Raw genomic sequence first — 16,327 nt, forward strand, 5'->3', positions numbered from 1 at the left:
TCTGCATTTCTATAGCGCTTTACATTACAAAGCATTTTCCCAGGCCCTTCTCAAGAAGCCACTCCTGTAGCCAACATTTATTGGCACAGACAGGGACGCATGTACCTGTCCTGCCCACACAAGACGGGCACACAGAACAAGCACTCAGCGGCTGGGGGGCTGTCGTGGCCTCACCCTGGTTAATGGCCCCCGTCACTAACGCTCTTCTTCCCCGCAGAAATCTCCAACACCCACCCCCAAGCGAATGATTCAAGTCCTTGCTCCTACCTCTGACCCCTCTGGAACTTCAGGCATCTGGAGGGTTTGCTCCTCAGAACTAACAAAGCCACAGGGTCTTCTTTTCTTTCCTCCTAAACTATTTCCTCCTCCAAACTCCTCTGCTTCTGCTAAGGGGTCGACATCCACCTAGTTCAGCCTCAGTGCACAGTTACCTTGCCCTCCACCCTCTGCTTTTTCCCTTTGCCCCCCTGGTTGGCCAGTCTCCACAGAATCACTCAACACAGTAAGGGCAGGGTCACCAGTACACCTTAGACCCAGCTTGGAAAAACTAAAAAATGTTCACGGTTAAGTACCAGGTACATACTAAGCTCTTTAAGTGTATTTATCTCATTTAATTCTAACAAAAACTCTATGAGATAGTTATAAGTATTCCCATTTTACAGATAAGGGCATTTATCAAAATCTCAGGGAGACTAAGTTACTTACACACCCAAGGAGAAATAATACAACAGCAAATGGAGCATTTACTCTGTTTATGCACCAGACTCTTCTGGGTGTTTTACCTATAAAATTCATTTACTCTTCTGAGCAATTCTATGAGGGCTATTATTATACCCATTTTACAGATGAGGAAACACAGACCCAGAGATGATAATTTGCTCAAAATCACATAGCAAGTAAATAGAAAAGCCAAGATTTAAACACAGCCTATCTGATTCTAAATCATGGGCTTGTAACCATCGTGTAATGTTCATTTATTATAAAATATTTACAGACGCCTTTAGAAAGCCCCCTCAGCTCTGATGCCCGAATATTTTGTGATCTGATTCACAAATAGATGCTCAACAGCATGAATAAATGCAGCTGTAGAAATTTACATTATATAAAAATCAAACCCTTCATTAATATATATAAGTGCTAATATAAGCACAGAAATGTTCTATTAAAGAGATTATCTCTGGAGAATCAGATTGCAGGAAGAGGAAAGGTAAGAAAGGCAACTCTTTCTTTTTATTTTTTTTATTTTTGTTTAACATCTTTATTGGAGTATAATTGCTTTACAATGGTGTGTTAGTTTCTGCTTTATCTTTTTATTTTTTAATAATTTTTGTATTATATGGGTTTTTAATCATATATATTATTATTTTATAATATTTAAAAAGACCAAAAATCTTTAAAAATCTAAATGTTACTAGGAAAAAATTAATTATTTTCAACACCCCACCTTCCCTCTCACCCTCACATTTTTCTTTTCTAACTAGTGGGCAGATGACAAAATTGCACACAGAGTAAAGACTGGACCACTCAATTCTGAATCGTCAAATTTGCTACCCTCCCTTTGTCCATGAGGAGCAAAATTGGGTAGACGGGATTTGCTGATGCATTACATGGGGGCTGTGAAGAGAACAGACAGGACAGTAGGAGCAATGAGATTCAAAGGAAAGGAAGGTCAACCAGACCCTAAAAATCACTCCCCTCTAATACTCCTCCGCTGCCTGTTTGCTAATCATGAAATTCCTTGGACCGAAGATAAAGCCTTCCAGTCTACAAAAATAACAACTTGCATATATTTTTAGCACTTTGCAGCTTACAAACAGGACTTCAAGGACTTCACCTCTTTTGATAAAACTTAGAATGCAAGTGCCCCTGGGTGGCAAGTATAAACCAATCCTGGGTGATGCTTGCTGTTTTTATAAGGGACAGGAGGTGGGCAGCAAGTGGGAGGAACAGGAAAACTGAAGAGGAGATGACCCACAAGATAGGAGAGACCAGAGGACCAATTTTAGGGCCAGTGCTATATTACTCTCAACTGTCAGCAAGTAAAACTGCGGTCTCACGTTCTCTTCCAACAAAATGAGCGTAGAGGAAACTTTTAGGAACCCCACCTGCCAAGTTCAGTTCCAGACCCTTGTGCTCATTTGGAGCACAAGGCCGCCACCTGGTGGCAATATGGTGCTAAGCCATCGTGTGAGGGGTTTTACCCAAATAGGGATGTGTGTCTTCTTGACACCCCTTTGTACCTGGCAGGCTGGGCGAAGAAGCACCTTTGTTTGTTTGGCTCAAATCCAATTGAGGTAGATATAACAAACCATTAAAGTTAACACATTTTTTAAAACTTGTATAATTCTATGCAATAAAATAAAGCAAATATAAAAGCAAATCCACACTTTCCTAGGAAAAAGAGAGATGTTAATCACTGCAAGAAAACGCCAAAGTTGGGAACTTGGTTAGGATGCTAAATTGCTTATCTAATATGCATACTTTCCAAGCAACCAAGGGCCTTTTAAAGAAGCAATGGTAAACCACCAGGGGTGTAACTGAGAAGAAAGAGGCAGATGTTTGGGGAATTGCATGGAAAATGACCCAGGGGTTGGGTAAAGGGTACAGGTAGGACATTTACTTGAATCCAGTGCAGTGTGTCACAAAAACCCCCAGGACATGCTATTCTATCTCAGTGCAAGTTGGTGGATTTGACAGGTTCTGGCACTTTCGTCCCCTCCACACAGAGATCTCCTCAGCAAGACACTTTACATAATAAATATTTAATCTCAGAAGACATTATTACCGGATCAATCCCAAAAGGGTATGGATTTCCAGAGTAAACTCCCGGAACGGCTGGGTCCAGCTGTAAATGTGGATTTGTTTCCATTACTTGTGTACTACAGAGGGAGAAAGGAAAAACAAAACAAAACCAATGATCAACTAGAGGTAGGAAAAATACTATAGTACCATCAGTCATCCACTTGCAAGCCAATCAAAGCCTAACTGTTGGTACGACTCACCAATTGGTTCATTCAATTATTCCATAAATGGGTATTGAATACCTACTATGTGCTGAGTATCACCCTAGGTACTGAGCTACAGAAATTACCATCTGGCCCCCAAGGAGGTCACAGTCTGAGTTTCCAAAGGGCTCTCAGCCTGACTGGGTATAGTAAAGAAAAAGTTATATTACATCAGAAAAGAGGCAGGGGGCAAGGGTGACAGGAGCATAGAGGAAATAAAACCCAGCCCTAGGGACCAGCCTGGGAAATCTCTCCTGGGAGCACGAGAAATGATCCCGGAGGAGTGAACTGGCTTTCACACATGGCCCCTGACCTCTGGGAAACTCAGCCCCTGAAAGCTGTGGTCCATTAACTGCCTTTAAATCTGTGTCCCATTCTCACCCAGAAGCACAAATGTCAATGGGCAGGAAATTTGTTACCATCTGTGCAAACCTGAAGGGGTCAAGAACATTAGGGCTTAATTTTTTTTTTTTTTTTTTTTAAGAGCACACATCTATGGAGGGGCCCAAGGATGAGTATTTGAAAGGATGAAGAACAGAACGCTGGCAACGCTGACAGGGTGCCTAGAAATACACTCCCTCCCCCCTGCAGCTGGGGAGTGGTGGGTATTTGGTAGCACAGGGGAAATTAGGAAGCCTGATTATGCTGACCAGGCCCTCAGGGACAGTGTAAACAGCTGGCCCTGACCGGCCATCTCAGACCTAGACCCCTGTCCTAACAGCACGCCTCAGTGCAAATGGTTGGATCTGATGATCAGAGATGTGTTTGTGTGTCAACAAAGAAAAAAGAGGGAATTGGCCTGGCGCCCACAGCTAAGCCATAGTATCTGTGTCACAGAACAACATCAGACAAGGCCACCCTGTGACCATCATGAATCAAGACAAAAACAAGACCACCCCACAATCATATCTGATATCAAAATATGGACAGTTCAAAATAAGGACGTTGTCCAAACCACAAAAATGACCAACATTCCCCTTATCCTCCCAGAGGCCAAATCCTCTAAGCCCTTCTAACACCCTCTTACTGAGATGCCCACCATCCCCAGAGGGCACCATCTCCCTCACTGAGTCAATCAACCCAATTTTGGTGGCAACACACGTGATTCTTGTGGTCTGTGGCTGAAGGATGGTGTGACAGTGTCTCTAGCCCATTGTCAGGGAAAGCAGGCCCAAGACCTAGCTTGTGGCCAGTGACAAAATCAGCCCGCTGTGCCCTTTGCCGCTCTGATGGATGCCTACGATTTCCTTTCGCCTCCCTGCTGAAGAGGGTCTGCTTCATACCATCCATGCTTGGGCGTGGGGCCGAGCTTGGGGTCTCTCCGACTAGGCTTGGCCTCCACAACCTGGAATTGGGGCCAGGGTAATTTACGTGCACACAAAAGAACAATATTCCAACCCACGTTTGCAGAGTGACAGCAAACCAGTTGACTTGGACTTCTCCATCACACTCCAGGGCAAATGAAATTCTGTGTAAATAGTTTGCTGAAGTTATGCTGATTTAACACATGTTTCGGGATCCATCACTGTGCTTATGAGTTTAAAGCTGAAGAGCAAAACTCAGCAATTTCTCTCCAAATGTTATGAAAGTTTTGTTCCTCTAGGCATCTCTTCAGGATACTCATTGCAGAGAAAATCAAACAAAACCCCATAGACATAGCCATCTGTAATTGTAGTCCTGCAAAATGTTTTCTTCTTCATTTTTATCTACTTATTTATTGTTCAACATTCCTGTCCTCTACTACAGGGCACTTGGACCCAGCAAAGGGACTAAAAGGAGATGCACGGAGCCTCTGTGACACACCCACCTGTACTACGATAACCCCTGAGCCCCCCTGGGCCTTCAGTCAGCACCAAGACCCCAAATGCACTTAGGAACATTCACGTCGAAAGGAACCCTGCGTTGAATCTTTCCTAACTGAGAAATCCTCGGATGAGACAGACGGTGTATTCTCTCCCCCAAATTACGATGTGTGGTGCAGATTTTGGTGAGCAGATAAGACCCCTGACGTGCCTTAAGTAAAAAGTCCTACCATGCTTGAGAGCGAAATGATGGAAGCAAGGTTGCAGATATGGTTACACATCTCCGCCTCCCCTTTCTCGCGGTGCTCTCCTGTCACACTTCCCGCTGGACGTTCCAGAAAGAGACAGAGAAACCTGAAGCTGTCCTGAAGCAGCTGAGTGGGCGGACGTGAGGGAACATCACCTGGGACTTTTAGGCCTCGCAAAGTAACCCGGAAACCACTGTGGTTGTCTCGAGTGTGTGATGCAGGCGGCCGAAGGTGCCCCAGAGATCCCAAGGGAGTCAACATTCCCACGTGTGTCCCTCGAAGCCCCTGCTCCACCACTGCCCTCCTCTTCTCCCCCAATTCATCACACTGACCCACCCCTCAAACTCGAAAATCTTTCTCCCTCCCCATAAAAGTGTCCATTCCGAAGCGCTGTCTCCATCCTGATGACTGTGTGTCTGATACACCGCATAATAACTGGGGACGCCTGCGGAAGGTGTGGCTGGGGGGGGATGCAGAGAGCTTCCAGGTCTCTCTTTCCTGCAGCCCAAACTCCTCCTCCCCAGCCAGCACACCCTACCCTCTGCCTTCCTCACCCCGTCACCCACAAGTACAGGGAACAAGTACAGTAGCGCAAAACTAACCATCTCCTCCTTTGCTTTCAACATTCAATCAAGCTGCTCTGAGCAGTCAAAAAAAAATGCCCTTCTGGTGAGTCCGGGGCTTTGAACACGGGAAACCAATCACTTATATATAGTTCAAACCTGCATCAGCCTTTCTTAAAGCCAAGCCTTCTGTCCGAAGTATGTGGCTGCATAATTTCACTCTATCCCCGATTCTCTGCCAAGCGAGGTATGTTTCAAACGCCACCTCCTTCTCCCGGAAGCCTCACTTCCACGACTGCTACTCGGATGCCCAGTTTATAAAAGCTGTCCACCGTTGTTTTCGCAACAGTGCCTGGCACATGGGATGCACTCCAGGATACCTACTTAATTCAGCTGAAGTTTTAAAAACTCTTTCCATGCGTTACAGTTACCTGTGCAGTTACTGAGGAAGTGGTACAAGGTCTCACACTCAATAGGTAAAATCAAATTATTTGTTGAAGTGGTGGGCGCACCTCTGAGCAGAGCCAGGCGTAGAATCCCCCGGCCACGAGAACCGTCACTGAGGCCACCTGGATGGCCACTGAGTGACCCAGTTCTGTCCCAACTTACTTCCATGTGCCATTTCTGAACATGGGTTGGACGCTCCAAGAAGAACCGAAGATGTTGAAAGACTTGGAGAAGCAGTCGTTGTAAATCAAGCCCGTGTAGATGGAGAAGATGCCCATGAGGAGGATGAGGTAGCGCCCGTGGAAGAAGGTGTTCCAAATCTGGCCCCAGGGAGACAGAGGGCGATTGTCAGTGGGCTCTGAACCAGACCCCGGGGACGTGTGCTACAGGATGCCTCCAGCACCACTGGGACAGCCACTGCAAGGCACACGGGCATCCCACACAGAGGGGCCATGTGACCAGGCAGGCATCAAAGTGATCCAAACAGACAGGGCACACACATCCTGATTTTCCTGAGCTTCTACGGGTGATTCAGAAAAGTCCTAGAATGGTAGCTGTTACTGTGGAAACAAAGCCCTATAAGCTTCATATTGTTTTTTATTAATTAATTAATTTATTAATTTATTTATTTTTGGCTGTGTTGGGTCTTCGTTTCTGTGCGAGGGCTTTCTCTAGTTGTGGCAAGCGGGGGCCACTCTTCATCGCGGTGCGTGGGCCTCTCACTATCGCGGCCTCTCTTGTTGCAGAGCACAGGCTCCAGACGCGCAGGCTCAGTAGTTGCGGCTCACGGGCCTAGTTGCTCTGCAGCATGTGGGATCTTCCCAGACCAGGGCTTGAACCCATGTCCCCTGCATTAGCAGGCAGATTCTCAACCACTGTGCCACCAGGGAAGCCCTCCAAAGCTTCATATTCTTTAATTCAGCCTTGGTTAGAAAACGTAACTGAAGAAGAAGCTGAGGCCTCCCTTATAACGGAAGGGACTTGAAAGTGGGTGGCGGCTGCCTCAAGTGCTTCTGGGACCTGCCTCCTATGCTGCTAAGTTTTACAGCAAGTGAAGTCTACACTCATTTGGGGTCTTGTTATAACAGTGAGTCTCCGTCTAAGCACATCCACCAAGAAGAGTAAAGCGTTTTCCGTAGGACTGGATGATGTGTATCAGCCGTTCTCAGAACTGCTGAAGTGCCCATTGGAGACTTTAAATATTTATTATAGGAAAGCACAGCTGTTAAGATGCTTGCCATGGAAAACTCTGTTGGTCACAGGTTGATTCTCCCACTAACCCTGCTTATGACTGACTTACTATGACATCATTGAACTAGCTCAACTTAAGTCAACTTGTATTAAAGATTGCAGATATTCTTAAAATTCAGAAGAGTGAAAAGCATGTTTCCAGTTTATAAAATGTATTACAGTGGACATAAAGTGACGTTAACTGATTAACTTTGAAACAATGCAGACTTGAGTTGTCTCAACCTTCACAACGCTATGAAGGGACTTCACAGAAAATGTGGAAACTTCAAGTGTGCAAGTGAAGACCCGATATTCAGGATTTCTCAGCATTTCATAAGAATGCTGATCATGGGCTGATCGTAGGAGAAGGGCTCTGCCGTAAAAAAAATATTTGTGATATTTTGAGTGAAAAAAAAAGGAAGCTACAAATTAATATGCACTATTTCATCCCAATTTTAGAAAATTATATACCTGTGTATAAGCACAAGAAAAAAAACATTAATTGTGATTTTCTCTAGGTAGTTAGATTGTATTTTCCCAGTTTTTACAGTGAACATATATTGCTTTTATAATCAAAGGAAAAAATCAATGTTAAGAAAAAAAGTAAAGGAAAAGATCAATGCCTTGTCAAGTAATGTACAAAAAACAAAGATGCTACTGCACCAAACCATCCAAAGGATTTACCTTTGGCCAGGAGTTTTTATGTTGAACTCTGGTCCTTTTTTACTTTCCATCTTTCTCTTACTTTTTATAACAGCATGTTATTTCCATGGTGAAAACAATATACACATTTTTAATATTCTACTTATAACCTCCAAGAAACGAGGCGAGACATTTCATGAACACTCACCTCATTGGTGGTCTTCTGGGACAGCAAGCGTCTCTCATTAAGGACCATCCAAAGGGCTGCCAGGAGCATCACAATTCCGTGACCACAGTCTCCAAACATCACAGCGAACAGGAAGGGGAAAGTGATGATGGTGTAGGGAGCTGTAGAAGTGAGACCCACAACAGCCTGAGTCCTCCCAACATTCTTTGGGCCCCAAGTCAAAGATTTCTCTACCACGCTCCACCATCTACAAGCTGGTTCCTTGTGTCTTTCTGATTCTGTCTTCCCTCACCATCCCCACCCCTGACACTCACTTAGCTCCCCCATACATTAGCTCCTCAATGAGTAAGTATTATTATTCCCCACTTTACAGATGAGCTGAGTTTTGGAGCAGCTAAGTGACTTTCCCCATGATCACAAAGCTTGATGGGATTTTAAACCAGTTTCCTATCTCTAAGTGCTTTCTACACTCTTTCTACCACCATCTTTTGTCTGTTTCTCCACCATTCCATGCACCACACACCTCCAGCAGTTACTCACAGGACCCTCAACCTGCTGGGGCCCCTACAGTACGGGTCACAAATTAGATTGGGACTCAGGCTGGAGAAGAACAGCACCATAAACTGCTTGGCTTAAGGACATCTGGTCTATTTTACAAATCCCCTTTATTTTACAAATCAACTTAGTGACACAGCTTGTGACTCCAGTCTTCTGACTACGTCCATCTCCATCTCTCCCACACAACAGCTATGGGACTGTGCAGATGCCTACAGATGACCCTCATTGAATCAGTAAGGAAACAAGAACTGAATTTGGCTGCCTGATACAGCTACGGTTTAAGGGAGAACAGGTGAAATCTTGACAAAGAGCAAATCTTTCACTAATCACCATTTGCAAAAGACAATGCAGGGCATTAGGAAACCAAATAAGATTTTAGGAATGTCACCGTTCAAAGTGATTAACTGCCAAGGCCACCACAGGGGTAAATCTTATCCAGTTTTCATTTTCAAGCTGCCTAGTTGTGCAATACATCGGTCCCTTTACCTGGGTTCATCTCCCGGTAACTGCCTACACCATATGCATCTACAATATTCTGGAAGCCAGCTGTGAATTTATTGGTCCTGTTAAACGTGGGAGGAGCTCTTTTAGATTGCACTGCTGTCATGATGGGGACCATGGAGGAGCCACTTAGTTCCTGCAAAAAGAACATATAAGAAGATGTAAGGAAGAGAGCCATAGGCTAGGTGTCAGCACATGCGTCACAGCCCAACTCCTGCCATCACTTACTGGGTGAACTTGGGACAATTTTTTGACCTCTCTGAGACTCATGATCTCATCTGTGAAGTTAGTACTTAGCTAATTTCTCTTACAGGAGAGTTGTCAAGAGAGGAGAGCTCCTCCTGATTCTCTGGCAATTTCCACCCTCCTGTTCCTGCAAATGTTATGCACAGTTCTGAGCCCTCTACCCTTCCTTCCTTCCTTCCTACTTACTCTCTCAAGAGTTCGTTCACTTTCCTAATTCTGTTCCTATATTCCCAATGGCCCTGACCCTCTCCGAAATTTCAATTCTCTTTTAATTGCCTGCCTAGTCTTTCAAACATTCATGTCTCAGCAACCCCACAAAAATCCAGGAGCCTAAAACTGAACTCACCAACTTGCCCCAAAGCCAGGTCTTCCCCCGACCTCTCAGTAATCTCCAGTCTCCAGATTCCAGAAACTTTGGAATCATGAGACTTGTCCCTTCTCTTGATTCAATTAATCACCAAATCTTGCTAATCGTCCCCTTTAAGTCCCTCCTCTTCCCATTCCCACAGCCACCAGCCTGGCCCCAAGCCTCACCATCGGACTCCAGTCTCTTTCCCTTCCATTTAGTGCCTACTCCAGACTGCGTAATCCTTCTTTTGATAAAACAAAATAAACAAAAAGCACTACTTTAGTCATGTTACCCTCCTACTCAAAAATCTTCAAAGGCTTCCTATTACCTAAAGAATGAAATCAAATCTCTTCGGTCTTATAATCCAGACTTCTTTACAACATTGATTTAATCCTCTATTCACACCTTCACCTGCACTACTTCTCCATGGAAGTCAGCCAACTCCACACTAGGCTTCTCTCTTCTTCCCTTCTCCAAGTATTAACAATGCTCCAGCTCACCCCCCAGGAACCTTCTGGTCACTCCAAACTCCAGCAGTGCTTGCCACCCGAACACTCAGTACAACTTAGCACCAACTAAATGAGTGCTCAGCCATCCTCCTAACAACTCGATGACGTAGCTATCACCACAAGCCTCACTCTACAGATGAGGAAACTAAGGTGCTGAGAGATTAAGTAACTTCCCCAAGGTCACACAGCAAGTCGAGGAGATCCTCACTCCATTTTTATATGCCTTTTCATATGTGTGATTATGATCTACTTGAGGGCAAGGACTGTGGCTTCCTCCTTTTTTCTAAACATGCCCTCCAGGAGCTGACACAATGCCTGGCATGGAGTAAGTATCCTTGGCTTATGTGATGATGATAATGATAGCCACCCCCTTCCACTTCTCTCCTCACCTCCTACCCACACAGGTCCTCTACTCCGATCTCGGGAAGTAATTATCTCAGAGGACTGGAGATGCTGTAGAAATGGTCTTAAGTAGCCCTGTAGGAGTCTGGCCCCGTCACGATTACAGGATGTCACTGTTGGGTTCAGACCCCTGCGTTAGGGCAGCCCTCTCCCACAGCCCGGCTGTCTGCCCCACACGGCAGTGAAATGTTTCTAAAACACAAAGTGGACCATGTCACTCCGGCACAGGAAGGTACATCACTACAGAGTCCGTCCACCAGCACCTGCCCTACAGCCTCTCCCCGACCCTGTTCGAAGTCTTTAAACTTGCCGCGCCCTAGCTCCAACCACTGGCCACCCCACCTCTCTCCACCTGCTTACTGACCACCCTTCCACGGCTCAGCTCGTGCATTCCTCCGGGAAGCAGCTGCCCCTCCCAGTCTGGGTGAAACGCTCTGTGTAAGTGCCCTACTTGGGTAGTTATTGGACCACGATGTGGGGACATTCAAATCCTACCTCCTGGCTACAGGACCGGGATCAAGTTACTTCCACTCTCTGTGCCTCAGTTTCCTCATCTGTACAGAGGGGATAAAGATAGCTCCTATCTCCTCATCCAACCCGACCTCCAGGTTGGGTCCCTTCAGACCCTTCAGCCCGAGAGCTCTTCCTCCCACCCTGCCTCATCTTCCCATGACGTGCAGGAAAGTCTGCTCCAGGGCCACCTCCTCAGAGGGGCCGTCTCCCCAATAGCCCCAGAACGGTATTAGGAAGACCTAAAGCGTCAGGGCCCCAAAGGCCAAGCCATGCGTTCCTCTGCTCCCACCAGGTATGCCACCCACTTAACAGGAAAGGCTCCCCACCTAGCCAGTTCTCCCAGCAGCCAGACCAACGGCACACTGCCCAGGCTTCAACGTGATGAGTTTCACCTCGCTGCCACCCCAGAAAATCATTCAAACAAGCTAATAATCACATTCTCCCATGGAAACAGGGGTCCCCCTAGCCTCCTGTCACTATAAAGCCTGCCTCCCCTAGCTCCTGCTGATTCATTCTGCTCCTAAGTGCAGGTCCCAAGTGCAACCTCCATGTGGCCCTGTGTGACGTGCAGTGTCCTCCCCTGGGCTGTGAGTATATGTGACTAATAAACTGTGGCCAACCTCATCTGTCCAGTATCAGGTGTCGTGTGTTTGGCCACCTTGCACTATTTAGGGCAGAGGGTCCCTTCCTCGCCAATGGGGTGAATAGGTGATCAGACAGGCCCCTCACTCCCACATCCTTCACTTTCCCCCTGCTTTACTTCCCGTTCACCATGCATCACTGCCTGAAATCACATTAGTTAGGGACAAGCCTGCTGTCTATCTCCCTTTCGAGAAAGTCTACCAGAGCAGGGCTTTGTTCTGCCAGCACAGCCCTAGATCAGTTCCCGGGGCACAGTGAACACCTAGAGGGATGACTCAAGAGCGTGGTGAGAGTTGCATAAGGTGCGCTGAATGCTCACCACAGCGGCCGGCACAAGGGAGCAATCCACCCCCTGCGCTCTGGCTGTCACTGCAGGTGCCTGCTTATTTGTCTTTCCAGCTAGACAAAGGTGGTATCTACAGGCGTAACTAGCAGAGTGACGGCACATCAGTGCCCAGTACACACTTGCTAAGATCAAAGAAATGTTGCATGTTTATCAAACGCTGAGAAGAGCGGGAGTTTCTGACATGCGCCCACGCGCTGGGTAAGGACCGAAGGCGCAAAGATAAAGGAGACAATCCTACCAGGTGAGCTTCGCTTGACTCAGGAGGCTGACGACCTGAGTGCCTGGCAGAGAGGCTGCTCAGGCTGGACGAGACTATCCCCCCTCCTGCTCCACCTGCCACGCACCACGCCTTGCTCCAATGCCCTCCTGATGCGCACGGTGTCTGCCACCGGGAACCAGATCTCGGCGATGATGCACTGCTGGGTGACGTCGATGTTGCACATGTTCAGAACGTGGTAAATGGCCTTCATCTTGTGCACTTTGATGACCCAGGAGTGCCAGTTGGCAGCTGCTTCTTGCAGGAGGCGCTGACGGTGAGACTCTGTCTGTGTTATGACCTGGGCAAAAAATACCAACAGCAAAACGAGGGGCACTCATGGAGATGCCTGACAATGTGGCAACAATGGAGGCTCATCGGCCACGGAGGCGTCCTCTGCTCCCGGCCCCCTCTTCTGGCCTGCAGCTCTCACCCAGCCTTTAACTCTCACAAGCAGTTTATCTCCCCCACTAGAGGTCAAAACCCTCAGGCAAGAACTATATCTTCCTTTTCTTCTAAATTCCTTATAGTACTATTGCGACGTATTGAATTGTGTCCTCCCCAGAAGATATGCTGAAGTCCTAACCCCTGGTAACTGTGAATGTGATCTTATTTGGAAATAGGGTCTTTGCAGATGTAATCGAGTTAAAATGAGGTCATAAAATGAGGAGTAGGGTGGGCGCTATTCCAGTATGACTGGAGTTTTTATAAGAAATTTGGACATGGAGGCACACAGGGAAGATACGTGTGATGCAGGCAGAGACCAGAGTGATGCATCTACAAAGCAAGGACCATCAAGGACTGCTGACAACCGCCAGAGGCTAGGAAGATGCCTTAGTCGACTCGGGCGGCTATAACGAAATACCATAGACTGGGTGCCTTATTAACAACAGAAAGTTTTCACAGTTCTGGAAGCTGGAAGTCTGAGATCAGGATGCCAGCATGGTTGGGTGAAGGCCCTCTTCTGGGTTGCAGACCTCAAATTCTAACCTCACATGGCAGAAAGGGCAAGCAAGCTCTCTGGGGTCTTTTTTAGAAGGACACTAATCCCATCCATGAGGACTCCACCCTCACGACCTAATCACGTCCCGAAGGTCCCACCTCCCAACACCATCACCTTGGGCATTAGGTTTTTGACATTCAAATTTTGGGGCAATATAAACACTCAAACCATAGAAGAACAGGCAAGGAAGGATCATTTCCTAGTGCGTTCAGAGGAAGCCTGGCTCTGCTGACACCTTGATTTCAGACTTTTCACCTCAGAACTGTGAGAGAGTAAATTTCTGTTGTTTTAAGCCTCGCAGTTTGTGGTAATTTGTTATAGCAGCAATAGGAAACAAATACACCTATCAAAATGCCTTACATACATAACCTCTCCAATAAATGACAAATGAATTAATGAATGAAGGAATGAACAGGCAATTTGGCCCCCACAGAATTTATTTAGTGGAATTAGTTTTTGTTCTGGTGATACAACACAGAAACCCTCTTCAGTAACCTCTACACGGGGCTACTCAAGTCATCCGAAATATAAGTTTAGCATAACTTCCATTCTCCTCATGCAGTTTTCATAAAATCCAGCAGAATATTTGGGGGGAAAGGACTTCAAGGGTAATTGCTTCAGGGAACCACGGTCTCCCTGACAAGTGACAAAGAGGGAACAGAGAAGATTAGAACAATTAAACACAGCTTTTTCTGGGAAGATAAAGATGTTTGTTAGCCTAGGAGTTTCGAAAAACACACACACCTAGTTTCTAAAGATACTCATTGAGGACCTAGAACTGTGCTGACCAATACAGCAGCCGCATTTTATACAAATAAAAATCCCGTCCCCCAGTTGCACTAGCCACGTTTCAAGTGCTCAGTGGTCACATGTGGCCCATGGCTATCGCACTGGACTTGCAGGTTACATAACATTTCCACCACCACAGAGAGTTCTATTGGACAGGGCTGATCTGGGAGAGGCGATTTGATGTAGGCCCAGCTCCTTTCAGTGATTACTTGCAAAGCTTATTGAAGAAAATCATATGTGTTGAGAGCCATCCTAGGTGATGACAGATTCGACAAGAGGATATGAATTGGGGGCGTGTTCATATGTGAAACTAGACTCACTGTCTTGACAGAATTAATTGCTTGGCTCACACAACTGGGCAATTCCGTGGAAAAAGAATCAGCAAGACTGGCTGGTCGACTTAATTGGCTAGTGAGTTACATCCCAGATGCGGCCTAGGCCCAGTCTGGCAATAAAAGGCTCCTTTTATCAGACTGGGGTGGGCACCTGCAGGTTGACCAGGGCTGTGGTTAATTCTAAGCCCAGGCAAAGCATCACTGACATGCAGAATCATCACCGTGAGCTTAGTGAACACTGCTTCCTAATTATGAAGCCTTCTGCCACAACAGCCAGAGGAGCATAGCAGACATTCCAGCCAGCCTTGGAGCAAGGGCCCTGGGAGACAGGACTTATAAGGAAATGGCAGATGTAGCCCATCGGCAGCCCCCGCTCAGGTCACCAGCCCGAACGCCTCACTCACAGTGATTAAATCTTCCAGCCTCATGTTGACACCATCCAGCATCTCTCTGCGCTCCGACGCCAGCTCTGGGCAGGGGTATATGGTGGCTCGAAACCTGTGTTTCATACATTTCAAAGGACACACATGGGTTCTTGCCAAGAAGCATTCTGCACATCGTTTTCCGCTAACCCATCATTTGCCCACTTTCGGTAGATGACCGCCTTCCCCTAGGTTCTACGTATTGTATTCAATGTATTGCACACACCCTGACCTAATCCTGACCCAAATTGCTGATGAAAAGAGCCCTTAATATAGCCACTTACCCATCACAAATCTTCTTGATTTTCTGCCTGAGCTGCTCTCCTTGATAAAATATGATGAATATATTCTTTTTAATTTCTTCTCTCTGGAAAATCAAAACAGTAAAAAATATATTTTTAGAAATTTTTAAAATTTTCTAAATTTAAAATTGGAAAACTTAAACTTCTCCCAGTTGATTCAAGTTCGTAACTCATGATGGTTGAGGGCAAGGCCACTGAGGCAGGCTGGGCGGGGCCCCCAGGAAGGCTGATACAGCCTTAAAGGGACCACCTTGCTGTTTGCTACACTATTTGGATCACAGCTGAGCCTTGTATTCAGCTCTAAGCCCTGTGCTTAAGAGATGTGTTAAGAAAACATCCAGAAGAGAGGGACCAGGATATTGCAAGGCTTAAAATAAAAATAGCCGACCTAGCTCACCAGAGTTAACTCATACACAACATTTACATTTCAGGGGGGAGTGGGTGTTTGATATTTAACAAAGGTAGAGCCAGGTCTTATGCTGGACTCACACACTCGCTGTATGCCCGTAAGAACCCTGATTAAATGCAATTTAAAAGTCCAAGTTTGACATTTCACAAGAAAGGAAAAAATATGCATTTCACAAGAATATATGGAAAAGTTCAACTTTTACTGTAAGCAAAGAAATGTGCTGTTTTACTCTTATTTAGTTTGGGATGGGGGGTAAAGGCAAAATGATGAAACCCATTGTTGGAAAAGCGGTAACAAATCCAACGCACTCATCACACACCACTCAGGTATCATGTATCTTTGGAATCAGGTACGACCCCACTGAAAAGCCATTTGTCAGGACCTATCGAGGGTCATGAAAATGCTCACACCCTTTAAGCCAGCAATCTTATTTCCTTGAATTCATATCATGGAAATAGTTCAAAATAAAAATCCACATGCATGAAGATGCTTATCATAGTGTCTATATTCTGGAGAAAAATTGGAAATAAAGTGTCTAATAATAGACAGTAAATGTCACATCAACTCAATGGAAATATGAGGCACCAATTGAAAATAATATCAAAACGAACTGTCTCTTTG

The 16,327-nt window shown here is 45.9% G+C and overlaps 1 protein-coding gene and 1 long non-coding RNA gene across 10 annotated transcripts in view; one reads left to right on the top strand and one right to left on the bottom strand.

Moving 5' to 3' along the window:
• LOC309632627 overlaps positions 1-16,327 on the top strand; it is a 364,034-nt gene that overhangs the window by 43,779 nt on the left and 303,928 nt on the right. The gene's annotated exons all lie outside the window — the stretch shown is intronic.
• ATP6V0A4 (ATPase H+ transporting V0 subunit a4) overlaps positions 1-16,327 on the bottom strand; it is a 72,864-nt gene that overhangs the window by 18,207 nt on the left and 38,330 nt on the right. For all 9 annotated transcript variants that reach the window (XM_082400284.1, XM_082400282.1, XM_082400281.1 and 6 more), the window contains 7 exons: positions 15,280-15,362; positions 14,978-15,071; positions 12,535-12,747; positions 9,169-9,319; positions 8,146-8,285; positions 6,228-6,385; positions 2,786-2,879 (listed from right to left, as the gene is read on the bottom strand). In XM_082400284.1, the coding sequence (XP_082256410.1) occupies positions 2,786-2,879; positions 6,228-6,385; positions 8,146-8,285; positions 9,169-9,319; positions 12,535-12,747; positions 14,978-15,071; positions 15,280-15,362 (933 nt within the window). The remainder of the gene's footprint in view (positions 1-2,785; positions 2,880-6,227; positions 6,386-8,145; positions 8,286-9,168; positions 9,320-12,534; positions 12,748-14,977; positions 15,072-15,279; positions 15,363-16,327) is intronic.

This window comes from Balaenoptera borealis, assembly GCF_965194805.1.
Source record: "Balaenoptera borealis genome assembly, chromosome: 7".
Lineage (NCBI taxonomy): Eukaryota > Metazoa > Chordata > Mammalia > Artiodactyla > Balaenopteridae > Balaenoptera > Balaenoptera borealis.